Source organism: Arachis stenosperma, chromosome 7, assembly GCF_014773155.1.
Source record: "Arachis stenosperma cultivar V10309 chromosome 7, arast.V10309.gnm1.PFL2, whole genome shotgun sequence".
Taxonomy (NCBI): Eukaryota; Viridiplantae; Streptophyta; class Magnoliopsida; order Fabales; family Fabaceae; genus Arachis; species Arachis stenosperma.
The window spans coordinates 2,352,515-2,379,989 of NC_080383.1; the positions used below are offsets into that span (position 1 = coordinate 2,352,515).

At 30.5% G+C, this 27,475-nt stretch overlaps 5 protein-coding genes across 7 annotated transcripts; 3 read left to right on the top strand and 2 right to left on the bottom strand.

The window, feature by feature from the left end:
* Positions 1–462: 462 nt before the first annotated feature.
* On the bottom strand, positions 463–2,955 carry LOC130941041 (uncharacterized). Of its 3 annotated transcripts, none has more exons than XM_057869397.1 (2): positions 2,639–2,955; positions 463–1,785 (listed from the first exon to the last, which is right to left on the bottom strand). In XM_057869397.1, exon 2 carries the CDS (start codon positions 1,763–1,765, stop codon positions 608–610), a length of 1,158 nt encoding a protein of 385 aa, XP_057725380.1. In that variant the 5' UTR covers positions 1,766–1,785; positions 2,639–2,955; the 3' UTR covers positions 463–607. The 3 variants fall into 3 exon arrangements, with proteins under 3 accessions (XP_057725380.1, XP_057725382.1, XP_057725379.1); XM_057869399.1 differs by having other exon boundaries at positions 463–1,788; XM_057869396.1 differs by having other exon boundaries at positions 463–1,767; positions 2,639–2,954.
* Positions 2,956–9,599: 6,644 nt separating this feature from the next.
* LOC130940629 (kinesin-like protein KIN-12F) lies at positions 9,600–15,428 on the top strand. The gene is made up of 16 exons (XM_057868832.1): positions 9,600–9,944; positions 10,090–10,227; positions 10,409–10,492; positions 10,613–10,738; positions 10,829–10,888; positions 10,996–11,049; positions 11,159–11,251; positions 11,337–11,432; positions 11,731–11,879; positions 11,982–12,131; positions 12,223–12,352; positions 12,443–13,411; positions 13,497–13,595; positions 13,673–13,786; positions 13,874–14,659; positions 14,973–15,428. Exons 1-16 carry the CDS (start codon positions 9,642–9,644, stop codon positions 15,216–15,218), a joined length of 3,597 nt encoding a protein of 1,198 aa, XP_057724815.1. The 5' UTR covers positions 9,600–9,641; the 3' UTR covers positions 15,219–15,428.
* Positions 15,429–16,055: 627 nt separating this feature from the next.
* On the top strand, positions 16,056–18,393 carry LOC130940563 (chloroplastic import inner membrane translocase subunit TIM22-2-like). The gene is made up of 5 exons (XM_057868735.1): positions 16,056–16,347; positions 16,717–16,781; positions 16,943–17,015; positions 17,103–17,156; positions 17,694–18,393. The coding sequence occupies exons 1-5, from the start codon at positions 16,146–16,148 to the stop codon at positions 17,942–17,944; spliced, it is 645 nt and encodes a 214-aa protein (XP_057724718.1). The 5' UTR covers positions 16,056–16,145; the 3' UTR covers positions 17,945–18,393.
* A 1,009-nt stretch (positions 18,394–19,402) lies between these two features.
* Positions 19,403–21,249, top strand: LOC130941724 (tubulin-folding cofactor A). The gene is made up of 4 exons (XM_057870301.1): positions 19,403–19,564; positions 19,853–20,024; positions 20,239–20,325; positions 20,950–21,249. Exons 2-4 carry the CDS (start codon positions 19,872–19,874, stop codon positions 21,049–21,051), a joined length of 342 nt encoding a protein of 113 aa, XP_057726284.1. The 5' UTR covers positions 19,403–19,564; positions 19,853–19,871; the 3' UTR covers positions 21,052–21,249.
* Positions 21,250–21,789: 540 nt separating this feature from the next.
* Positions 21,790–25,429, bottom strand: LOC130941355 (pirin-like protein). The gene is made up of 6 exons (XM_057869831.1): positions 25,167–25,429; positions 25,006–25,055; positions 24,829–24,867; positions 24,674–24,702; positions 23,718–23,884; positions 21,790–22,449 (listed from the first exon to the last, which is right to left on the bottom strand). The coding sequence occupies exons 1-6, from the start codon at positions 25,289–25,291 to the stop codon at positions 21,945–21,947; spliced, it is 915 nt and encodes a 304-aa protein (XP_057725814.1). The 5' UTR covers positions 25,292–25,429; the 3' UTR covers positions 21,790–21,944.
* Between the last annotated feature and the right edge of the window lie 2,046 nt (positions 25,430–27,475).

The window sequence follows — 27,475 nt, forward strand, 5'->3', positions numbered from 1 at the left end:
ACCCTACGTAGTGGGACACGGCTTTGTTGTTGTTGTTGTATCCAATTATATAACATCACATGAGTAAAAATAATTACTTTCTACATTAACTGTGTGAATAGTTGTCCAAACGAACAGATATAATTGCATGATCGTATAAAGCATTTTACACTCAATGCATCAAAATTAAACTCAATTTTTTACTTGAGATTGGTTAAAAGTTTGTATCTTATATATCATTTCTAAAAATTTCACATCAATTCAAATCGCTTGTTATACCATTTATATACTTAAAAATCAACCTAATATAATTGTTAAAGACTAGAGGTCCATGATTTGTGTAATGTTCACACTCTAAGACTCAGAAAAAGAGCTCTTATATAAAGCAAGGTGTTACATAGAACAAGTCTTGAAAATTTACATTCATGTTATACACAACATGAACACATTGTTAGATGAAATTTGATTGCACGATTATTCACATTCACAACAAAAGAAACACAAGTTATATAAGATAGGAGCAAGCTTGTTTCTGATAAGTACAAAGGTTATGGTTCCCACACTGGGATTGTACATTATTTCTGTTCTTAACTACTTATATCAGTTTCCATTTCCAAGTTATCTAACCTCAGAAGAAAGCTCTACTACCATAGAACACGCGCGAGTTACCACTCCTTGAGGCCTGAAGCTTCTGCTCAGAGCTGCCGGAGTTACCTGAGCTAGCTACTCCCTTCTCACTGTCCATATTAGGAAGCTTCATTTTCGCCAACGACTCGGTGAATTGCTGCATACTTTTCATATACATGTCTACTATGTCCTGCTGCACCATGCTTGGCTCTGGCTCTGGCTCAATTTTCAAACTCACAAGAGGTTTCGCGAATGCTTCCCTACTAGAGGAATCAGTATCACCATTTTTTACATCCATAGTTTTCTTCTCTTCCTTAGCAGCAGAGGATTCTGAGCTTGCAGCCACCGAAGGAGACGAGATTCCATTTGTTGATACACTGCTTGGTGGAGAATCAACCTTAGGAGGAGGTGGAGGTTGCATTGATTCAACACTGCTATGGTTTTCAGCATCCTCAGAACATTGAATGCTTATGTATTCCGAAACCATCAAGCAATCTTCCTTGGCTATTTTCGGATCAGGGAACTCAATCTTGTCTAAATCTTCCACCAACGACTCGCTGCACGGTTCTGAGTCCTTGTCAATCTCATTTGCAGCCAATTTCAAAGGCATTGAGGATATTGCCATAACATCAGGGGAAGCACCGGAGTAGGCAAGCGAAAGCTGAACAAAACCGGCCGGAGAATGGAAAAGATCGGTGGAAGAAAGTGAGAACTCTTTCTCAAGCTTGCAATCCTTATTCACCAGAACTTCAGAAAGTGGCACCAAAGCAAAACCAAGCAACTGGTCTTCTAGATAGTTCCTGACCCGGCTCAGCATCCAAATCTCACATTTCACAGCCGAATCAACAGTCCTAACACTTAGACTTAGATTCTCATTGAACACAGGGTTGTTTCCTCCACCGTTGATGATCTTGGTGGAGACAGAGTTATCAGGATCACTTGTCAAACAAATTTTGGCATAAACATCTTGCTTGTGGTATATGCAGATGTTATGAATGTCCCTAGCCTCATGGATGTAAACATCAACAACACCCATGAAATCATCCTTTGTTCCATTGACTTCAATGTCCTTAGACAAGGGAACATCATGTTTTTGCTTCTCATTATCAACCAACACAGATTTCTTCAATGGTGACACAACAGATTGTGGGGACTCCATGCCTAGAAAAACCACAAAAACTACTAGTATTGCTTTAGAGAGAATTCAATATGGTGTGTATGCAGATAAATGAGAGAACCAAAGTAACTAACTATGACTAGAAATTGGTATTAGTACTAAATTTTAGGCACTACCCTAAAATTTATCAATCATGTTACGTATACACTAAAATCAGCCACCCGTATAGAATACATATTAAAGCAAATGTATCTATTTATACACAAATATGAGGTGACTAATTTGGATAAACATGAAGAAAGGAAGAAGGAAAGAAAGGCAAAACCAACACTCAACCCCCCAAATGTGAAAAGAGCAGTACTAAGAAACTTCAACTTGAATTCCTCCACATAACCCAAGTGGAGGCTTTAAGCCTTTGCAGCTAAGATCAGCAGAAAGACACTACTCAATTGGGAGTAAAACAAGTATGAATTCACAAGTATCAGAACCCCAAAATTGAGAATTTGAAGAAACACTCAAATATACATACCCACCAAAACATTTCAAAAAGAAACAAAAACAATCATGGGGTAGTGCCAGATTTGACAGTATTCCAATAAAGCTACAAACTTTTATGCATAATATTCTGTTGCTCTACACAGATAACAGTGTCACCAGAATCCAAGGTAAGAGAAACAGGGTAAGCAAAAGATAAATAAATAAAAAAATGGCACAGTGTCCAAGGTTAGTGTCACCATAGAATCCAAACACAATAATAAGGAACATAAATTATTCTCCTTGAAATTCCTCAAAACACAACACCCTGGGAGGAAGGAAAAAGAAAGTACTACTCCTAAAAAAAAAAGAACAAAAATAAAAAACTGATTTTGATAAAAAAGGAAAAATAAAAAACTGATTTTGTAGTTGTGGTGTTACCTGCTTTAGAAACTTAGCCTGAAAAGTCAAAGTGTTTGAGTGAGAAAGCTACAACCCAGTTCGTGAATCCGAGGAGTTGGTGTTGGTGTAGGTGTAGTTGGAGTTAGAGTGGTTAGAAGAAGTAACAAAAAAGAGAAAGCTTCTTGTGAAAGTGGTTTGGTTTGTTGTGTTGTATCAAGGGAAAGGAAAGAGAAAGAAGAAGAAGAAGGAGATGGATAAAAATCTATGGCTACTGAGAATCACTGACTCAAAAATCTCAAAATCTTTGAGTGGAGTTGTCTGGAGCTTGTGACTCTCAAAGTGTCTTCAATTAATGTCTTCAATTTCATCCGTACTGTATATTTATACGCTTTTACACATATTGAGCAGTAAAAACTTAGATGTAGTATAGGGAGCCAATTGAGATGTTTATTATTCCTGTATTCGGATGGTTCTCTTGAATAATATAATTGTATTATATTTGAGAAATTAATAATATTTTATTTTAAATATTTATTTTTAATTTATATTAAGTCAAATAAATAATTTATTATATATATTGTACAAAAATTCTATTAATTTTTTAATAGAATTCAAAAACTTAAGTGCACCGTTAATTTTATACAGAGAAATGAATAGGAAAAAATTGTTAAATAATTTATAAATTTAAATAAATTATTATTTAATAATTTTTAATAATTAATTTTATATTAAATTAATTGCATTTGAATTTTTATTATATTAAATATGTATCTATGTATTATTACAAGAGGATGGCCATCCAACACGGTATTATATTTTTTGTTTTTATTGATTTTTTTTGTATAAAATAATAAATATAAAAATAATTATAATTTTATAATAAAAACTTTGTAAATAATATAGTTGGAAAGAGTTATATGAAATATTTTTTATGATAATTAAAATTAAATATATTATAATATAATAAAAATTAATTTAATTTATAAAATTATAATTTTACTTTAAAATATCATGTAAATTGTAACTTTAAAATTAAGAAAGCTTATAAAAATATATTTCTATAAATAAGAATATAGTATATAATTTAATTTTAACATATTGTTAGTATAAACAAATTTTATAAATAATTAATTATATATTATTATATTAACAAAAATAATTAATTTTTTAATTTATTACTTAAAAAATTATTTTTTTTGCATTATTAGTCTTTTAAAATTATCATATACATATTAGCTTGTTCACGGTATTTTTTAATTCAACAAGACAAGGACTAATCCGTCGTAAATTAGAATTTTATTTAAAAAGTTGTTGCAATTAATAAATTGTTGTATACACAAGGCAGAATTTGAACTCTCGATATTTGTTTAAGTGACCGAGTGAAAGTTAATAACTTATTAATACACATAGTAATAAAGGATTAAAATTTAAGGGATCATAAATTAGAGAAGTGTGATATTTATAATTTTTTGTTAAGATGATATTTGATGGATGGAAGGGCAACACAAACCAATGAGAGTAGGTTTATGTGGGCCATATGATCCATTAGCAATTGCCATTTCATATGACTTTTTTCTGTGTTCTTTTTGTACACTTTTCTTGACATTTTGCATTTTATAGTTATATTCACTGCTCACACTTGTCCCCACTTGAGACTTTTGGTGCTGAGTGCAATCTCTGTCCTTTTCTATTTTCTTTTTTTTTTCAACTTGAAATATTATTTTTTTTTTCAAGATATTTTAGATAAATCACAATAAAATATTTATTTTTTTTGTTTTATTTGTATTTCAAAAATTTTGGAAATTATTTAATATTATCTTTGTAACACAACACAAACGGTTGAAATTGGATAATTATGCAATACTTAAAGATGTTATCACATGTAACTCTCCTATATATTCTTAATGTTATCTCTTTACCAAATATATTGAATATCTAACATTTTTAAGAAATTAGCTAGATATTTATATTTATTCCTTTTCAATATCTAAAATATTGTAATTTACTTTTCATGTACTGTAAATATAAAGAGTTATATAAATAATCAATCATGATGTCGTATATTCACAAAAAATAATTATTTTAAAATTAATTACTTAAAAAAATAATTAAATGCATGAATTTAGTTGGATGATATTACAAATCTTTTTACATGCAAGAAATTATTTTACTAATGACCATGTAATTAAATTAGAGATTTTATAACTCAAAAAAATTTCGTATCGGATAATACTAAAATTTTTCATACGAATAATGTTAGAGAAATAAAACATAGTCGGTCTAAATAATTTAAATTTATCTTATTTAATATTTATTTATTATAAGATGTATTAAATAAAATTAATAACAATAAATTTTAATAATCTTTTACTAATGTTTTTTTTCTAATCAAATATTTTCGTTCTCGCACATATCATATCACTACAACTTTTGCACTTTATTAGTTCTAGAATTTTGCCCCAATTTTTCTTCATTAAAGGGTCCCATGCCATATGCTTCTCGAAAGCATTGTGCAACTATTTGCAACAAAGTTATAAAATTAAAAATTATTGTGGGGTCTTCATTTTTATTCTTCATTCATCAGCCAAAAATGACTCGATACTATCATATATATCAAAAGAACAAAAAAGAATGATGAGGGAAAAAAAAACTATATATTATATGAGATGATAGACAAAGGGTGTCAACTTTACAACTATTCAACATCTCTTAAATTACTTAAATTACACATCCAATTAATGAACAATATGGACAACTTAATTCCAATTAATTAGTGTGTAGACTTCTAATTCATTAGCTTAATTTCCTTTTCTCGCATGTCACCTATGACATATGACTTGAAAAGACTTGCTATAATATTAATCAATACAATTTTTATATAGATTTTAAAATCAACAGAATATATATGGTTAAAATATATAATTGAAAAAATGTTTACATTATTTACGCTCTTATGTATGAATTTTTAATGAAATTTTATAACAAATAATATTTATCTCATAAATAATTATAATTTAACGATTTTTTAAAGATAATAGTGGTATTTTATTCAATAGAAAAATAAAAACAATGTCCGAAAATCAGGACAATAGAAAAAAAAAATATTTTTTAAATATTTACAAACAATTATAACAAAAAATAACTTAAAAAAATAAATAGAAAAAAAATCTTAAAACATTATGCATAAGACAAAATAGATAATTTCTTATATAATTTAACGTTTATATTATAAAAAAATTATTTGATGATATAAAGTTGTAAGTGGTATGATGATGTTATTAATTTTATTTTAGAATAAAAATATTATTTTATCATCTTAATATTTGAATTGAAAATAAAAATCGTGTTTAAGTTTTATTTTTAGTTCAAAATTATCTATAATGTTTTCAAAACTTTTTAATAGTATGATACTTTCAAAATTACATCTATTTAATTTCATTATATGTTTATTATCACCACCATCACTACTTTAAATCTTTAACATCAATATTACTACTACTATTACTATCATAGTCATAACCATTGTCTTTGGTTTACCCAAATGGTATCCCCAACCCGACATGTTCAAAACTAATCCGTCGCGGATCTAAGCTCCATTTAAGAGTCTGTCGCTGGCTAATAGGTTGCTACATATACAAGACGGAGTTCGAACTCCCGACGCTTGCTTAAGCGGACGAGTGAGTTGACTACTCGACCAACCAAATATCAATTTTAAACAACTAAAATATCAAATAAATAATAGATTTATTTGTTTTTCTTTTTCTCATCTCTACTTTGTCGTTTCAAACTCTTATTAGGGTTGATAATAAGGATATGGATGATGAGACCTTCTTGAGCATATAGTGCATGTATTCGAATACAATTTAATAGGTCATTTTTATACTTTTGTTCTTATTATAGACCGTATTGATCTTTCGACACACTGATATATACTAAAAATATTATTTGTACATCAAAATCGGCCATTAAAATCAGTTATTAATGTATTTGTATATAAATATATGTATAGTTTAATTTATTTTCAATGTGTATTTATATTTCAATATATATTTTATACTGTGGTTAGCTTTAGTGACTGATTTTAATATACACATAGCATAATAAGTGGATATATAAATGCCGTAATTTGCGTATGAAGGTTAAGAGATTAGACACCACCATAATGAAAACTAGACCAATATATAAACACTATAAAAGAGTAATAATATAATTAAATAGATTTTAAGCTTCTTGAGTTGAATAATTGAGAATTGAGAAAGACATGTGGGTACCATGGTAGACTTTTTAGAATATTATGAGTTGTGACAAAGACAAGAAATATGCTTGTTCAATATAGATAGATAGATATATATATTGGTGATGTGGGAATATGTGATTTTGAGAGCAATTAGAGATAAGATTATAAAAAGCTAGTTGCATTGTTATTATAATTTGGAATTTGGAATTTCGTTTTATTGTATGAGGAGAAATAACTAATTAAGGTTTTAAAGGATAAAATAAAGTAACAATTTAAGGTGTTTGTGTTTGAGCCTGTAATTGGTGCTTAGCACCAGAATTAGACTCCTTAATTCATTTTGATAATTATCTTTGGGTAATATATGAATTTAAAAGTCGGGAATAATATAATATAAAAAATACTATAATGACACTAAAAATCAGTCATTATGTGTATTTTTATATAAATATATAATTTAACTTATTTAATTTTTGGTATGTATTTTATATTTTAATATATATTTTATATTAATAATTAATTTTAATAGTTAATTTTAATATATATTTAATATAATTAAATTTCAATTTTTTGAAAGACCTCTTACTAACTCCTCATCAAAATATATTTGATTCTCCCATGCATGTTTATTTGTACCGATCATATAAATTAAGATATTTTAATAAAAAAGTATATTTAACTTTTTTAGTAAAATTATATTATTACTTGTGTTATCTTTTTATAGTTTGATGGGTCTATAAAAATACATATTAACTAGGGCTGGAAGTAACACGAATTGTGCCAAGTTAGACCAAATTTAAGCTCGATTCATAAAAATTGAGTTTGGCTCACGACTCGTCTTATTAACAATCGAATCTATTTCTTAAGTTCAAGCTCGGTTTACTAAAAGCTCACGAGCTTGTTCAAGCCCACAAGTTGGCTCAAATAATAGAAATATAATCTATAATTCTACATCAATAAAATATAAATTTTTATTTATGTCCTATATCAAAATTATATATAAAAAATAAATATAAAATTTTAAATAATTAAAATCATTAATATATATATTTATACATATAATTATATATTACTATTATATATATATATATATATATATAATATTAAAAGTATAGAATACATATAGAATAATAATATTAATATATATATAATCGAGCTAACTCACGAGCTAATGAGTTGAGTTTATTCAAACTCAAACTCGACTCATTTAATTTATGAGCTCACTTCCAGACTCAAACTTGGCTCACCAGCTCACGAGTTTAGCTTATCAAATTATTAACGAGTTTAGTTCGAACTGGTTCATAAACTAGCTTGACTCACTTCCAACCCTAATATTAACTATTTTATGTATTCATGTTTTTCTTTTTGAAACACAACCATAATTAAGAGTAAAAATTTTGAACTAACTCCAATTTCATACTTTTTTATAAGCTCAAAATTTATCACTCAATCCGATCTTATGATAATAATATGACAAATCTCACATATAGACTCAAAAAAAAAAAAAAAGAAAAGAATTATCTAAAATTAAAAGAACATAACTAATTCTATAGTTCTTATTACTTGATGTTTAAATTTTATCTCACTTATTTTTTTATAATAAATTTTAAATATTTAAAATGTATTAATTTTTAAACTTTTAAAATAAATATTAAATATTTTATCTTTTTGACAATTAAACACCAAATTTTTGGATACCTTAACATTTACCAAAAAACATCTTCTGATAATAGTTAATCAACTAATCATCATCACTTATAATAAAAGCATTGCATATGTGGGGTCAACTTAGTGATCCAAGAGAATTAATTGATGGCTATGGTTGTCTCAAAAGTGTCAACGGCTACTTATTTGAATTTACTGAGTAAAAGGACTAATTTCTCCCTATACAATGGGAAACCATAGTTCTCGTTCCACTCCTCTATTAACATAAATTAGTAAAAGAACTATATATCATAGTGATAATGGTAGTAATGAAATTTCAGAAATTTGTATATATTATCGTTCAATCATGTATAGCTTTTAAATAGCAATAAAATAAAATAAAAATGTATGAAGAAATATTAGATCCAAATGTTTTTATTTATGTAATAGGCTACTTACTAAATTAAAACTTAATTTTAAAAAAGCTTCACTCAAAATGGAGTAAGTACCCAAACAGCTCTTATTGATTTTTACGAAAAATTAATTGTTTTTTAACAAAAGAAAAAAAATTAATTATTCACTTGTCAAGAAATATTGGTACTTTTTAATAAAGAAACAATATTATTTTTTGTGAAAAACATTGGTATGTCTCAAAAAGTGAATAGTTTAAAATCGTTTTATTGTTTAATTTTTATTAACAACTCTGGTTATTTGTGAAAAATATACAGGATTTTGATTAGATATAAATTTTTATTTAAAAAATAAAATAATCATGTTATATATATTATATAGTAAAAAAATATAATTTTTTTTTACCAAAAATAGAAAGATTTGAATCTACAACCTTTTAAATAAGTATGGAAAAACTATGTCATTTGAACTATAACTCATTGACATAAAAAAATATAAATTATTACATACAAATATATACAAATACATCATTATATATAATTAAGTATTTTTTTAAAAATAAAATAGTAGAGGATAGTTCAGTCATTTCCTTAGCTTGTTCTTTTTCCAACGGTCATCTGAATGAACTGAACTCAAAAACACACTTCCTTCAACATTTGAATGCAGAACTCTCTCTCTCTCTCTCTCTCTCTCTCCCTCAACACCATTGTTTGATTCTCAATCCTTTTGCTTCCTCAGCGAAAACCCATCATCATGAAGCAAACCAGAAACGCTGGAACCGCCGAGGCTCCTTACTTCGGCACCATTTCCTCTTCTTCCTTCAAAAACCTTCTTCCCACTTCATTCGCTTCCAAACTCAACAAAACCCTTAAAAACCCTAAGTTGCCCAGTTCAGATGCCGAAAACACTCCCCCTACTGATCCCAACATCCAAATCAACGATCACAACCACTCATTTCCCTCCATAACCAAACATGCGCATTCAAAATCCCCAATTTCTCAACACAAAGATGCCACAGAATCTAAGAGCTCACTTGAATCTGACCCATCAGTGAAGGCAAGTTCAATTAGACTTTAAATAAAATTTTTAGTTTGATTTCTTAAAATTGAATCTGTAGTATGTAATTCAGTAGATGAATATGTAGAAAAATTTCTTCTTTCTATTTTTGCCCCATTTTAGTTATAGTGTTGTTTTGGAGCAGGTTGTGGTGCGAATCAGACCTACCAATGATATTGGAAGACTTGGAGATAAGACGATTAAGAAGCTTTCTTCTGATACTTTGTGTGTTGGAGATAGGAAGTTTATATACGATTCAGTTTTTGATCCAAACTCCAACCAGGTAAGCTTCACCTTTTAGCTGTTCTATATTGTGATTATACTCTTAACCTTTCAATAATTTATCACTAATAATAATTAAATTAAGGGTACTTGCACGCTGCTTAAATAAATGAAAGAAAATGTTGCTTCATGCTCATTATAGAGGATAAGTGTGATTAATCTATAAGCTGCTGTGTATACAGGAAGATATTTTTCAGTCAGTGGGTGTTCCATTGGTTAGAAATGCCTTAGCTGGTTACAACACTTCCATTTTGTCTTATGGCCAGGTATTTAATTCATGTTTGATGTATTATGTTTTAACCTTTTAATAGTGGACAATGTAGTGTACCTTTGATGGAGTATTGAGTTTTGTTCATGTTTTCTGATTTTTTAACTTTTTTTACCAGTCTGGAAGTGGAAAGACGTATACAATGTGGGGTCCTCCTAGTGCCATGTTTGAGGAACCTTCAGCCCAAAGTCACAAGGGAATTGTTCCTCGGATCTTCCAAATGTTATTTTCTGAGCTTGAAAAGGTATATACTACTCCTCGAAAAGATAATGCTAGAACTTTAATTTATGTTTTTGTAGTTTTTGACTGTTCTATGCTTGAATTACCATATTAGGAGCAGCATATGTCGGAGGGGAAACAATTCAACTATCAATGTCGATGTTGTTTTCTTGAGGTAGTTTTTTATAAAACTTCCTAGTGTGTCAATGGCTGTCGTTGCTTGATGGTATGATAGTGTGGCTTGTTCTATTTTTTTTGGCTTACTTTGATTTTTTTTAATAGATATATAATGAACAAATTGGGGATTTACTTGATCCAGCCCAGCAAAACCTTGTGGTAAGCATATACCATCCTTTGTGGTACAATTTTCATAAAAAAAAATTACTGTACTCACTTTTTTACTTAACTCTCTATTCTTATTGTGGCTTGGTTCAAATAATTGCAGATGAAGGATGATTCCAAGAATCCATTGTATATAGAGAATCTGACGGAGGAATATGTCACTAGCTATGATGAAGTGACACAACTTTTGATTAAGGTAGAGATTAAGAAAGCTTTGAAGCAGATACTGTTGAGATTTATACTTTTATCATCTGAGCTGATTTGATCTTCGTTTGTTGCAGGGCCTCTCAAGCAGAAAAGTTGGAGCGACAAGCTTAAATTCTAAGAGCTCTAGATCACACATAATTTTCACCTTTGTCATTGAGTCTTGGTGTAAGGTATTGCCATCAAAATTCAACTTAACATGAGAGACAGTGCATATTATTTATTTATTTGTTAGATAATTTCTGCATATGGTTTTTGTAACATTATATGTGAAATCATAGTCTTAGTTTTGTCATATATTATCATAGATTGCGATAGATGATCTATTAGAATTTAGAAGAAACCTCCACAATATTTTGTCCTACTTAAGATTCAGAATAGAGTGTTATTGTGTATCAATTCAAATCAATGTCAATTTCATATTATTCATCTGCTCATAACTTCAACAAGTTTCATCAACTTGTTTTGCAGGGAGTATCATCAAATGGTTTCAGTAGTTCAAAAACTAGCAGAATTAGCCTTATTGATCTTGCTGGATTGGACAGGAACAAACTCAATGATGCAGGCAAAAAATGTTTAAGGGAAAGCAAAAATGTAAAAAAGTCCTTATCTCAGCTTGGGTAAGATGCTATGCCATGCTATCATCCTATCACCAGATTTTGTCTGAGTTATATTTCTGTTAGCTTATTAAAGAAACAATGTTCAATATTTCACTGGTGTAGGCATGTAGTAGATGCTCTAACTAAAGGAACATGCTCCGGAAAAGCCAAAGAAATTCCAAGCAGGAATTCCTGTTTAACGCGCTTACTGCAAGAGTCTCTTGGTGGAAATGCCAAACTCTCAGTTATCTGTTCAATCTCTCCTGATAACAAGTATGTACCTGGACCGAAGAGCGCTTTTACTCATCTGACGACCTAACAAATGTAAACAATGGCAATCATATTTCTCTCATGATACTTGTAGGAATAATGCTGAGACACTGCGAACACTCAGATTTGGACAGCGAGTAAGGTCCATAATAAATCAGCCAGTTATCAATGAAATAAAGGAGGATGATGTTAATGACTTGAGTGATCAAATCCGGCAGCTGAAGGTATAATTCGTGTCCAAGACTTGTTACTAGATATAGTTCTTGGAGGATTAAACTGTATATCTGAGAATTATGCGTTTTCTTTTGGTGCAGGAAGAACTCATTAGAGCAAAGATTGACATTCATAGCTCAGTAGAGAGTAAAAATGGATATTTCCAAGAACATAATGTGAGGGAAAGCCTTAACCAGTTGAGAATCAGTTTAAACCGCTCTCTTCTCCTATCTCACATTGATAATGAACCCAAGGAGGAGGTAACCGTGGATGAGGAGGATGTAAGGCAATTACGCTGCCAGATTGATGAATTTTATAGTTCATGTGAAGCGAATCCTAAAGATATATCTGCCAGTGAAGATTGTGTCCAGTATTATTCTGGTGAGGAAAATTATGATACTGATATGATCAGTGGCGACGAACATGAAAAAGATGAAGTATGTTCTGGAGAAGCATTGAGTAAGCTTTGTAAGGAGGACAGTGTTGTGGCTTCGGTTGATACCTTGTATGCCTCGGTAGATGACATGTGCTCAACTAACACATCAAGGTCAATTAGATCTTCATTCAGAGATAGCATTTCTGTTAGTTCAAGCAATCGATCTCCAATACTCACAGAACCACAGTTGTCTGATTCCCCAAAAATAAGGAATACTCATAGGAAGAGTGTGGCGTTTTCATCAAGTTGTCTTGGTAGTTGGAACAAGGTAGCAGAGGAGAATTTGAGATCCAGTAGTGATGTGTTAAGACAATCATTTAAAGAGGATGAGCATATCCGATCCTCACTACGTTCAAGCAAGGTTTTACCAGGCCCAACGGAGTCTTTGGCAGCAAGCCTTCAGAGGGGACTACAGATAATTGACTCTCACCAGCGAAATTCCGCACTAAACAAATCTTCAGCTTCGTTCTCTTTTGAGTGTTTAACCCCTTGTCAAGAAATTGATAAGGGTAAGAGGTTTTCTGTTGATGAAGGGTCTACACATTTGCTTTGTGAATCTTGCCGTAGAAAAATATCTGATGTAGAGTCCAAGGAAGCACATATTGACAAAGTTGAAGCAGACAAAGTTCAAAATGTATGTCTGGACTCTAATACTTTCAGAATGTTCTTCAATTAATAGTCTTTTGAGCTCACTTATCTTTATTTCCTTTTCTTTCAAGGATCTGGAAAATGCAATGGCAAAAGCCACCATGAGGGAGAAGGAGCTAGAGAATGTTTGCAAGGAGCAAGCAGCTAGGATTGAGGAACTAAATCAATTGGTATCTGGATAATTGACCCTTACCGAATAATTATTTATGTCCTTTTGAGTTTACATCACTGATTGGAATATTTTCAGGTTGAGAAATTGAGAGGAGAAAAAGGATTGAACTCCATTATTGTGAATGGTCAAGATAGCATCAAGGAGATAGGAAAGGAAGAAGATTATAACTCGCTCGGAGGTGAAGACGAGGTATACTAGTAGTCTTGTCACAATATAAAGTTGGATAAATCCATTTCAAGAACCTTTTTGATTTACATTTGTTCATCTTGTTTGTAGCTTCCAAGGAGCACTTCCCCAGACATCAATTTACCAGAAATTTTGGAGGAAAAATGTGAAATCAAAGAAGTTCAAGTCCAGGAAGAATTAACTCAAAGAGACAGCTCTTTTGATGCTAATGAGAAAGAAGAACTTCTAAGGGAAATCCACAGCCTAAGAAGCAAGCTGCAATTAGGTAGTGACATAGCAGTTAAAAGGTCCACCGACAAACTGAGATCTTCATTGAGATCTATTCAACTGCGAAAAAGTGGCATACTTTCTCAAGGTAGTGGTGGTGAAGAGCTGGAGAAGGAAAGAGAAAGATGGACCGAAATGGAAAGTGAATGGATTTGTCTTACTGATGAGCTAAGAGTTGATCTAGAGAAGAACCGGCAGCGAGCAGAGAGAGTGGAGTTGGAACTGAGGTTAGAGAAGAAGTGTACCGAAGAATTGGATGATGTGCTAAAAAGATCAGTTCTTGGACATGCTAGAATGCTGGAACATTATGTTGAGCTACAAGAGAAATATAATGATTTGGTTGCAAAGCACAATGCTATAATGGAAGGCATAGCCGAGGTGAAGAAGGCTGCAGCAAAGGCTGGAAAGAAGGGTCATGCTCGCTTCGCCAAGTCTCTTGCAGCAGAACTTTCTGCATTGAGGGTGGAGCGAGAAAGGGAAGCTAAATTCTTGAAAAAGGAGAATATGAGCCTCAAGATTCAACTTCGAGACACTGCAGAAGCTGTTCATGCAGCTGGAGAACTACTTGTTAGACTCAGAGAAGCCGAGCATGCAGCCTCTATTGCCGAGGTAAGAATAATATGCAGCACTTGTGGAATCATTCATATGATGATTTACATTTTGGACAAGTAATTTAAGAATATGAATATATAAATTATGATTTCTGAGAAATGGTTGTTGATTCTTCATATGTTGTTAATAATGCAGGAGAATATGAACACAACATAGCATAGGATAAGTAATTTAAGGATATGAACACAACATAGCATAGGACTTTTGGAATCATTTCATATGATGATTTCCATTTTGGATAAGTAATTTAAGAATATAAATTGTGATTTCCAAGAAATGGTTGTTGATTCTTCATAATTTATTAATGCAGGAGAATTTTGCGAAACTGCAACATGACAATGAGAAACTAAAGAAACAGATGGAGAAGCTGAAAAGAAAGCACAAGATGGAGATGATTACCATGAAGCAGTACCTTGCAGATAGCAAATTACCAGAATCTGCACTCAAACCCCTGTACAGAGAGGACTCTGATGTGCAGCATAACAATAACAATGCAGATGATGATCAAGAATGGAGAACAGAATTTGGAGCAATCTATCAAGAGCATCATTATTAGTTCTTTCAATTTGATAAATTTCTTCATAGCTGACTCAGATCCTGCTCGGATCAAAGCAACTGAATCATTTATTTCAATTCAATTCTTTGTATTCTTTTTTAATCTATTATTCTTATTGACACTACCAAATTTTAATCTATGACATTTGTGTTCGTTTTATTGAATGATATGTGAGATTCACATACCATATAAATCCAATACTTCATTCAAGGATGGAAGAATTATTAAATGAATTAATTTCCTTTTCATAGAAATGCATCAAAATAGCTTGTACAAACTTTAGTAGTTTTTGTTTATAACACCCAATCATTTCTTTTTAGGCACTCAAGCTTTTTACCTCATTTATTTTAGGATAAAATATATTTTTTGTCACTAAAGTTAATCAACAATTTTAAAAATATTCATAAATTTTATTTTATTTTAATTTTGTCTCAAAAATTTTCGATTTGCATATTTTTAAAAAGTTTAGAATCAATCCAACAATGATATCTAATTTACTTGTGTTAGAAAATTGAAACTAAACGTTATTTTTATGAAAAATATTGTTGAATTGATCCTAAATTTTTTAAAAACTTAGCTGACAAAAATATATTTTATACAAATAAAAAATTGTTAGGACAAAATTAAAACAAAATAAAATTTAGAACTACTTTTAAAAATTTTAACAAATTTTAAGGGAAAAAAAAGTATATTTTGTCCTTTATTATATTTTGGGTTGGGCCTGCAAAAAAGTGAGAGCTGGGTGAGACATATTGTTGATGGGTAAAACTGTAAAACCACGCGAACTAAATAAACGGCGTCGTTTTATCGAAAACTTAAACTTTCTCGAATGAGATAACACCGTAATAAAATTGATAAGGAGAAGAACAACGAAACCCCCAAGAGCGTAGCGCTCCAAATTCGACGACCGCCTTTACGCTTTCGTCCATGGCGACGGCGGATCCTCCGAGGGCCGATTCCGGCGACGCCACCACTCAGCCACAGATTCCGATTCAGCCTCAGCCTTCCAATACTGTATCCATTCCCAACCGTTCCGACGCACTTGTCCCTGCTGCCCCCGCTGTTTGTCTCCTCCGCTTTGTCGGAGACTCCGCCGGCGGTGCTTTTATGGGCTCCGTTTTCGGATACGGTTCCTTCTCTTTCTCTCTCACTCCTCCTTATCACAATCACACTTTATTATGCCTTTTTTCACCTAATTTCGGATTGCGTTTATGATGATTATATTGTTAGCTTTAGTTGTAGATTCAGTATTAGTGATGCTAGCAAAGTAGCAATTGTTATTATTATTATTGATTGTTGATTTCTTGGTTGATTCTTGGTTTGTATAGTGTAATTGAGTACAAGGCGATGGGTTTTGTTAGGGTTTATTCAATATTATGTTGGTTTTGTGCTGAAATATAGTGATTTCCTTTGAGGAAATGGACAATCTGACAGTTCAAATGGAATGTCATTTTTTTATGATCTTGCTGAATGGTGCTTTCTCGTGGGTGCGTTTCAGGTGCTGGGTTGTTTAAGAAGAAAGGTTTTAAAGGATCCTTTGTAGAAGCAGGGTCTTATGCTAAGGTATATTTCTGATATCATCAATGCCTTCCTCTTATATTTGTTTATTTATTTCGTTAATTTTTCTGTTTTTTATGCCTTACCTAGTTCATGTTTGTGTCTTGTGTTTTCTTAATTGTTCAATTTGGCTGATAAATGTACATTATTTTCTATTGTGTTGTTAGACGTTTGCTGTTTTGTCTGGAGTTCATAGTTTGGTTGTTTGCATCTTGAAAAGACTTCGAGGAAAGGATGATGGTATGAGTGGGAACTTTTTCTGCTGTAAATGGCACTCTCGCATTGCTAATCTTCTTCTTCTGATTACTTTAAACTTCATATCTGCAGTTATTAATGCTGGAGTAGCTGGATGTTGTACTGGTCTTGCGCTAAGCTTTCCAGGTATCATTTTTTTCTCCCTTTATTTAGATTTACTGTTAGTTGAGTCCCACATTATTCGACTAATTGGAATTCTATATAAAGGGCATGAGAACATTGTAATCCTTCTCATCAACTTATGTATTGTATGTATTGTATATTTCACTTTTTAGATCTCATAGCAAAAAATGCATAATATGCTCAAAGTATTTTGTCCATAGTTGGAGTGATTTTTGTGGATGTATTGTTGAATCGCCTTCATGATAAAAAAGAAAAAGAAGTGTAAAACAAACAGGAAATTTTGTATGCCTTTTCAGATCATTGATATTGTTATGGCTTAAAATTCAATACATATGCTGTTGTATTATTTAAAGGGTTTTGGTAACAATTGCTCTAAGAATGCTATTTTTCACTGGAAAGATGAGCTGTTGATGTTCCAATCCGTTGGAATACATTAAAAAAATTCAGAAGTTTCGCTCCTTGATTCCTTAATGAAAGAGAAATATAAATTTTGTTCTCTGCCCTCTCTCTTTTTAGGACTTATATTCTACTTTTCTCCAGGTGCGCCACAAGCTCTCTTGCAGAGCTGCCTCACTTTTGGGGCATTTTCCTTTATTATGGAAGGGCTAAACAAGCAGCAACCAGCACTTGCGGTTCCAATCTCCCGGAAAACAAGTTTGCAACACAATACACGCCCACCCCTCATACTCCCCCTTCAGTTCCCTCTTCCAGATGAAATGAAAGGTGCTTTTTCCTTTTTCTGCGAGTCACTGAAGAAGCGCAGCAAGGGAGCTCATGGTACTTGGCAATAAGAAATCAGGGTATCATACTTTTCTAGCATTGTGTAGATTAGATATGGCCCTACCTTCGTTTTTGTATTAGATTTCTTGTAGCCTTGTAGCTTTATTGGCATTTCTTTTTCCAGAAATTTAGGGTGAAAGGCATTGTTCCGAGAACTTTACATGTTACTTAACCGAGTTTGAAATATTACACTCTATCTTGTACCTTGTTGGTAGAGTATCTTGGAGAGCATAATATATGATTAATGATTCAGCTGTGATTCTGTAACAACCGGTATCTGCAATGAAAATTCAGAAAAACAGAATATAGATGGAAAGAGGAGTAGACTAGAATGATCTACCCTGCAAGTGATGAAAAGAAATACAATGGCTGAAATAGAGAGTCAGCCTCCCTCCTAAGCCTATTCTTAATTCTCACTAATTTCCTGTCCTTCCCTCCACTCTACTGCTCTTTATATTCCCTTCCTACTCTCTCCAAATCATGTGAGATCACCTCTGCCTCTTGCGCACGAGTGCACGATCCTCACCCTCTGCGACATGCAGGTAGTTAGTTACGAAATTATCCCCATTGTCACTTCTTTCCATTTGCCCTCAATTCTATTCCTCCTCCTGTAATAAAAGAGTAGTGGCTGAATATTTTCTGCTTTAGGGTCAGAATTAGAAGTTTCTATTGAATCAGGGTGTGTAACAGATTCATGCACGTGGCATATCGAAACAAATGAGTGTAACAACTCAATTAAATTTATACATTTAGTTAAACTCTTGCTTCTAACTGTAAAGTATAAACTCATCTTTGCCAAGTGATTATATCTTAATCAAGTCTTTTAGTGTTGCAGGTGGATACCCTATCCTAAGCATCAAATTCACATATTACAACAAGCCAAATGGTAAAAGAATGTAATAAAAATGCACCGCCCCGAAATTGTTGTCTCATGTCTGGGATCACGACAAATTATATACATTTAATAGGGCAAATAAAAGAATGTTGAATTTGGATAAAATTAAACGCCACTTCTTCGATGTTAAACTAAATATGCTTAGTTGGCTAATCATAGGGAGTTTTCATTCAATCTCTCAGAAAATTGTCGATCAATACAGGAATTTACATATGCTGTATATACTCAAACTATTAAATATCTTTTTAGTATTACAATATATATCTCATCTCATCTCATTATTCTCATATAATGGGGTTACAAAATTAGTGTTAGAAGACACATGATCTTATAAGCAGTCAATGTAGTTCCATCATATGTGTTTTCTAACGAACGTTAAATACATACTGGTTGTAAAGAGTAAAAACTATAAAATTAGTGTTTAAAAATTAACTAAAACTCTACTCTTTTTTTTTTTTCGAATAACGTGGAAATTCCAAAATTAAGCTAAAAATGGGACCGTAATCAAATAAAAAAGTTATTGTTATGTTTACAGGCCCGAAAGACCCAACATAAAGAAATAAAAAACAAAGTGTAGAAACAAAAAATAAAAAGCAAACCAAACGGTGCGTTTCAGTGAGAGTGTAGAGCAAACTGCAAAGGTTCGGTTTTCAGTGTTCATCGAGTAAAGCAGTTACCGTCTCTATTTCAGTCTCGCTCTGAATCTCCACCTAAATTCAATTTTTCTTACTCGTTGGTAAGTTAAGTTACTACCTTTGCTATCTTCTCGTCATGTCATTATCATATTAGATCTCAAGCATTGGAGCTATTTTTTGACTCTTCGGTTTTTATTTTTTATTTTTTATTTTTTGGAACTGGAAATACAGCTTGCGCGTTTGAACTTACTGAAAATGGAGTATAATATTGCATTGCAATTTTTTGCTTTTATTGAATTTGATTTGGAATCAACTTAGCTTTAGTAGTTAGGTGAAAGCTGATGGTTTTTAATTTGGGGACAAAAAAAATTTTTTTTTTTTTTTTTTAGGTTGCAGGATCAGGATCCAATGGCTACTTTGAGGAATCTAAAGATAAAGACAAGTACTTGCAAACGCATAGTTAAGGAGCTGCATTCTTATGAGAAGGAAGTTGAGAGAGAAACTGCAAAAACTGCTGACATGAAGGAGAAGGGTGCTGACCCTTATGATCTCAAGCAGCAGGTATCTAATTTCAATTTATCTATGTATGCAAAAATAATATGTGATTGTTTTTAAATATAGTTATTATTAGATTGAAGTTTTTAAATTGTACATCTTAGTAGGGTGTGGATTTGCCTCCTTAATTGTTTTTGGGAAATCACTAAGGTCAGTGATGATATGGTGAATACTGAATAATGATTGCATGTTTTGTTTGTTGACTTGATATTTTGGACAGGAAAATGTGCTGGCTGAGTCTAGGATGATGATTCCTGATTGCCACAAGCGCCTTGAGGCCGCACTCGCGGATTTAAAAGGAGCATTGGTAATGTACATTTTCTTGTTTTCTTTTTCCATGGTTATTAACTTATGCCTTAGTTTTGTGCTGTTTTCTCAAGTTGCAAACATTTTACATGCTTTGCATTTCATGCCTTGGATTTTTGTTTCCAATTGATGATGGTATTGGTACCCATTAATGATGTTATGAGTTGGGTTATCTTTGAGTTTATCAGTGTGGCATTTATTGATTTGATTCCTGCAAGTTCCTGTGTGTCCTTCATTTTTCTTCATCTAATCATAATCTCAATGTGATAAACAACTTATTTATTTTATTAGTGGAGGATTGAGGCACTGCTTTGATTGGTACTCTGCTAAAAAAATTGATAACTAAAAAATCTTTTCCAAAATGTATTAAACTGAAATATAGAAGTTGACAACTAAAGAGAAATCTATTGTGCAATTACTTTTGTTCTCTTAAGCATGCCAATGAAGGTTCATTTATTTGTTTGAAACAATTTGTACTTCTTTCTTCATTATGTTTGATCTATATTTTTGTTGTGTTTTCTCTGTTTTCAAATAGCAAGTCCAAGTTGCGCATATGCTTGAAATTGAGTCTATATGTTATGATTCTGATTCATGGCATGTGGTCCATTTTTATGTCCTCTTTCAGGCTGAGCTAGAGGAATCAAATGAGAAAGAAGGTCCTGAAATCGATGATGCTCGAAACACCATTGCTGAAGTTGAGAAAGTAGTTGGAACTACTGAAGCTTAGCTAGGTAGTTTAACCACTGCTTTTGATGGTAGAAATTGAACTTGTATTACATAGCTTCCATCTCTCAGAAACAACCGTACATGGGGATAGGTTATGAAACTTGTTTAACAAGATTTAATCTTCTCTAGTTATGTGCTGTTGAACATTTGAAAATGAATGAATATGACATCTTCTATAAGCCTCATAACTATGCATCATTTTCCAAGTGTTTTTTCAATCAATCATGTTACATTTACTTAAAAAATCTGCTACCAAATCATATGCTAATATATAAGGCTTTTAACCAAAATAATAATAAGCCTATAGTCATTAACCTCATACTTGTTTGGGAACTTACATGAAAGTGTTATGATAATTTATTGAATGATGAATCTTGTGGTTGGTACCACCAATTGTTGAGCCAACCTTATGATTAATAGATATAATAGCAAAAGATGCACAGGTTGGTGATTCAATGCTCTTGTCCTTCATATGGGGCATTGCTTTGTTTGAGTTCATGTAGCATCTCATAGATGTCAAGTATATAGAAATCTTATTCTCTTACAAACTTTTATGGACTAATCAATAATTTTAAAACTCTTAATAGTAATAGTTAACTGATAGGCCAAGGTTTCATTCATTTCATCCTTGAAAGGAAGAATAATGATTTGTCAATATATTATTACTACAAATGAGAAAATAACTCTTAATATTTTGTGATCATACCTTACATAAAATATATTAGGGCATAGCCAAAAGTAAAATGGATTTGATTCTTCATCTAATTCATAAATTCCAATTTACATTGCAAAGAACTGAACTAAGTTGTTTTTCCTTGCTTCTTTCAACATCAACTAGCTGGAATGTGAGATATAAAACAACCCAAAAAAGATAAAAGTCAAATGTCAAAACCCTCAATAGTCAAGGCTAAGTGCACTTTGAGACCTCCAGTGCCTTGCTTTCTCAAATCCATTAGCATAGTTCTCAAAGTCATCAATGGTTTGGTCAATTTCTTCTTGAGTGTTCATAACAAATGGCCCAAATTGAACCACAGGTTCACCTAGTGGTTCACCTCCAACAAGAATGAACCTAAGTTGCTTAGAAGATTTGTTCCATGCCTCTAATCCATCACCATAACCAAGAAGAAGAATGTGGTGTGAGCTTATAGGTTGAGACTTTTGGTTTCCAAAAATACCCTCTCCTTCCAAAACATACACAAAAGCATTCCAAGATTTTGGTATAGGTTGTTGCAAGTGTGAACCAGGTTTGAGAATGAAGTCCAAGTACATTGTTGGTGTTCTTGTGTAGATTGGAGACTTTGTACCAAGTGCTTCCCCTGCTATTACTCTAACCTTCACACCATCTTTCATAGCTTCTGCTATGTCCTTGCTTAATATTTCTTGATACCTTGGTTCAACCCTAAGATTAGCATAACAAAGAAAGATAAAAACCAAAAGTTTAATTAGATTTTGAATTATAATAGTTATTCAATTCATCTATAAATTAAAGGTAGATAAATAACAATCATGTTACATGTACAAAAAAAAATCAGATATCAACTCGGTTATCCGTATAGAATACATATTGAAATAGAAAGATATGGTAATTAATTTTTTTTTTTTGGTGCATATAGTTTTTTTTGGATAAAAAAATCTTAAATCTCCTACAAACACAAATATTGATTAGATTACAATGCATAATAATCAAATTCAACTCTTAAAGCATAACAAGCACTACTTCCTAGACACATTAATGAAAAAAAAAAAAACACTTGAGTTTATTATGTTATATTATATTAGGGTGACTCTAAACCACATAGATTTGAAGTTCCATATTCCATATCTCTTATGAGTGAGAGGCACATTATTTAATATTTATGGCTTATGCTGGCCATTGGGTAAACTTGCATAATTTGGTGCTCTATGCAAAAAAGCACTTGCAGGAAAATGGTCCATGATGATGAAGAATCATGAGATAGATAAAGCAAAGCATGTCATAGAGGAATAAGGCATATATTGACTCCCCAAAAAAAAAACAAACAATGTTTAAAATAAAATTTGACTTTTTCCAAGGAGAGAGTGGGAATCCCCTTTTTGCCTTATTCATATTTGATGGTAAAGCATTATCCAAACAAAATGATGATCATCAAGGTGACGCATAAAATACGTCATCTATTAATTCCATGGGGCCAAGGCTAATAAGGTTGTCACATAAACATAATAGTACTATTTCAGAAAAAATAAAAATAAAAAGCCCATAATAACTACCTGATGTATACCCTTCATTTAGATTTAGATTTTTATATAAAAATATATATATTGAAAGTTCAAAATATTGCTAAAGATGGAGTAGGTAGGGTTCATATTTAAGATACACAATATTATGTTGTAACCAAAATAATTCAATGTAGAATTATGCACTAAACTATTAAGTAGTAGTTAATTATTTTACATGACTTACTTAGATAATATATTTAAGAGTTCAATTTCGATTCACTGACATTATTCAATTACAGTTGTTTTTTTATATGATTATTTATACAATCGATATAAAAGATAATTATTTTTATTAATCTAATATTTACATAATTAAATACACATATAAAATTATTTTATATTAATAGTGTATTAAAATTAAATTTATATGTTATTGTATAATAAACCAAATTTAAGGTATAGTGAACTTACATTTTGTTTTGTGAAGCAAGATTGATCCATAGCTGAAGACCCTTTTGAGTTCCTTGAGAAGCAGGCATTTCTGAATGAACTATTCCTCTCCCTGCAGTCATCCATTGCAAATCACCAGCTTCAATTGTTCCTTTATGCCCTTCAAAATCTTCATGTGTTACAGCTCCCTGAATTACAATAAATAATAATAATAATGTACACAAATTAATTAACACAATTTCTATAGGTATTAATTAGGTGAGGTTTATAGCACAACTTCACAAGCATGTGTGAACCAATGTAGCATTTACACACCCTATAACTTTAGGTGCACTCAAGAATGGTGGTTGGGAATTTAGAACAAAAATATTTAAATAAAACATGATATCTAATATGTGGGGTCACTCTTGTCATTTCATGTTTATGTGAGTTGTAACCATTGGTGCAATTAAGACAGTCTTTGATGATTTTGTTCTGGAGGGCACTAACTAAAATGGTTAATTTCATATTAATGAATCATTAATATACTTAATCACTTATATATATTTCAAACCTTGAAATTATGTTGATCTAAATCTATAATGGCCATTATCTTATGCAATTGACTTTGTGTTAATACGTTTCAAAATGATAATTAATTTGCGCAAGGTGGGATACTTAAAAATTAAATGTATAAACAATATATCTGAATATATTAATTTTTAAATGTAGCATTTTTATTAGAATTGACCATTATTTTTATTAAAAATAATATTCGTACACTAAAATTAGCCACTAAAATTAGCTATCAATATATTTGTGTAAATACATGTGTGGTTTAATTTATTTTTAATGTGTATTTATATCTTAACATATAGTTTATACTGATAACTGACTTTGGTGGTTGATTTTAATGTACGCGTAACATGATCGTATTTTTATAATCAAGCAGCATTGAAGGAAGAAAACTAAATGAATAATTCAAAATTTGCTCCAACCTGCAACATGTATGTGACAGTCTCAAAGCCTGTAAAAAGAAAACACCCCACAAAGGAAAATGGAGTCAGAATATAAGAAGAAATTAAGATTTTTCTGAAAGAACAAATTAATTTTTTTTTTTAATGACACATGATAAAATCTAATTGATACAAACCTCTGTGTGGATGATCTGGAAAACCAGCAGGAGCAGTGACTGAAACATTTCAAAGATTTTCACATTCTTTAGAAAACAGAACAATGATTAATTGATCATCATCAATAATAAAAAAAAAATCAAATTAAAGAACTTATTTAATTATATCTGATTGATCATCATCATCATCATCATCACCTGAGAATTCATCCAATACAAGGAAAGGATCAAAGTACTTGAGCTCAAATCTGATCCAACAAAAATTAAAACCCAGATAAGCAATTAGTCCAAATTACTCAAACTTAAAATGTGTTCCAAATTTTCATCAAAAACAAAAAAAGTATTATTGATATTCTTACCTTCCAATGCTTCTTCTAACAACAGCTCCAACACCTTCATGTTGAGGTTTAGCCAAGAATTTTCTTGCCACAAGACGAGGCTCTTTGATTTTATAATTGTTATTAACAAACTCTTGTTGTGTCATGTTTTGTGATCAAAAGCTGCAATGCAAAGAACTTTATAATAAAAAATAAATACGTTGTATGGTATTTGGTATAAGATATTTGAAATAAAGAAGAAAAAAATATATGAGGAGAAAGACAAAGAAGGTTTGAAGTATATATAGAGATTAGAGAGAGAGAGATTCACTATTTGGAAAGTCAAACTCAAATTAAATTAAAACCAAAACGTAGGTTTTTATGTGTGTGTTTTTGTTGGTTGCCAAATAAGACCCACATATATATACATGAAAATTAGAGTGGTTTTTGCATGACGTAAGCATAACGCACTTATGATGTATGTGTGGCTCACAATAATTATTAATTCAGAACATCCATTCAAACTTAGGAATTTTTTTGATAGGTTAGAGATTTATCTAAGTAATAAAGACTTTTTTTTTAGTGTTTACCCACACATGCAATTTTCGAAAGAAAAAAATTGCCATATTTATTTAGATAAATTGTAATTTTTTCTTACAGTATTTTTTTTTAATATATTCAAAGATTTAAATATATACTGGATCAAATAAAAAATAATAATAATTTGTCTACTATTTGATTGGATTTAATGTTGGTTAGGCATGTATAATTTAAAATCCAACTGAAAATCACATATTTGATGAAAAAGTTAATTTTCATTCACTTTTTTAATATAAAACTATTTAGATTATTATCTATCCAATTTGGTATATAATATTTTTCTAAAAAATATATTTTTTATTATATATAATTTATGAAAAATATTTTTTATTATTTTTAAAACTTGAACCAAAGAATTTTTATTAAAATATAAAAAATTTAGTATCTTAACTAATTTCATATTTATAAATATTGCATATATTTAATTTATAAAAAAGTATACTAATAAACAGATTGCATTAGTTATTAATTTATTATAGTAGCAGCCATGTAAAAATAAGACCTTATTAATTATCCGTGTACAACAGTTTAATTTATATAAATTAACCTGAACATAAAAGTTAACAAACTAAACTAATAAAATATCTTTAATCTTAGTTGAACTTATGGCTATACATCATTTGGCATGCACGTTTCGTAATCCCAAAAAATAATAAATAAATAAATAAATAAAACTCTCTTGACTTGTGACTTGTTTTAACAACCCTCTCTCACTTTTTCATTCTGTTCAAATTTAGAATTTTTGTATTAAAATGCTTTTCGTGAATCAGAAGCTTAATGGCATATGGGACTAACACATGGAGACAAAGAGAAAGAGAGAAAGAAAATTTGTACTAGATAATTGTGTCCAAGGAGATTAATTAAGGACTCCATTTTTCTTAGTAAAACACAATATTATTGATAATTTGACATCATTTCTAGTATTTATCCGAATCACTAATAATATTAATAATAATAATAATAATAATAATAATAATAATAAGGTTTAATTATTCTGTTGATTCTTATAGTTTTACAAAATTTTTCATTAGGTCCCTATACTTTTTTTTCTTTTTAATTAGGTCTATGTACCAATTTTTTTTCAACTAGGTCTCTCTTAATAGTAATTGGTTTAATTATATAGGGATCTAATTAAAAAAATTAGTGCATAGACTCAAATAAAAGGAAAAAAAATATAGCGACCAAATTAAAAGTAAAATTTGATGCAGGACTCAATTAAAAAAAAAATAAATTTTGCGAAATTATAGGGACCAACAGAGTAATTAAACCTAATAATAATAATAATAACAATAACAATAATAATAATAATAATAGTAAAAATAATAATAATAATAAAATTTTATATTATCATCTAATCAAATATTATATTTTAGGGTAAAGTATATTTTTGTCTTTAAAGTTTGGCAAAAGTTTTAAAAATATCCTTAAATTTTATTTTGTTTCAATTATTTTGTCTCAAAAATTTTCGATTTGTATCAAATATAAACTCAATAGCTAAATTTTCAAAAAATTTAAGATCAATCTAACAATAATACATATTGATTTACTTGTATTGAGGATTGTTCTTATGAAATTATTATTGAATTGGTTTTAAATTTTTTGAAAAATTAGCTATTAGAAAAATATTTGATGCAAATCGAAAACTTTTAGAATAAAATTAAAACAAAATAAAATTTATAGATATTTTTGAAACTTTTATCAAACTTTAAAGACAAAAAATATACTTTACCTAATATTTTATAACTTTGAAA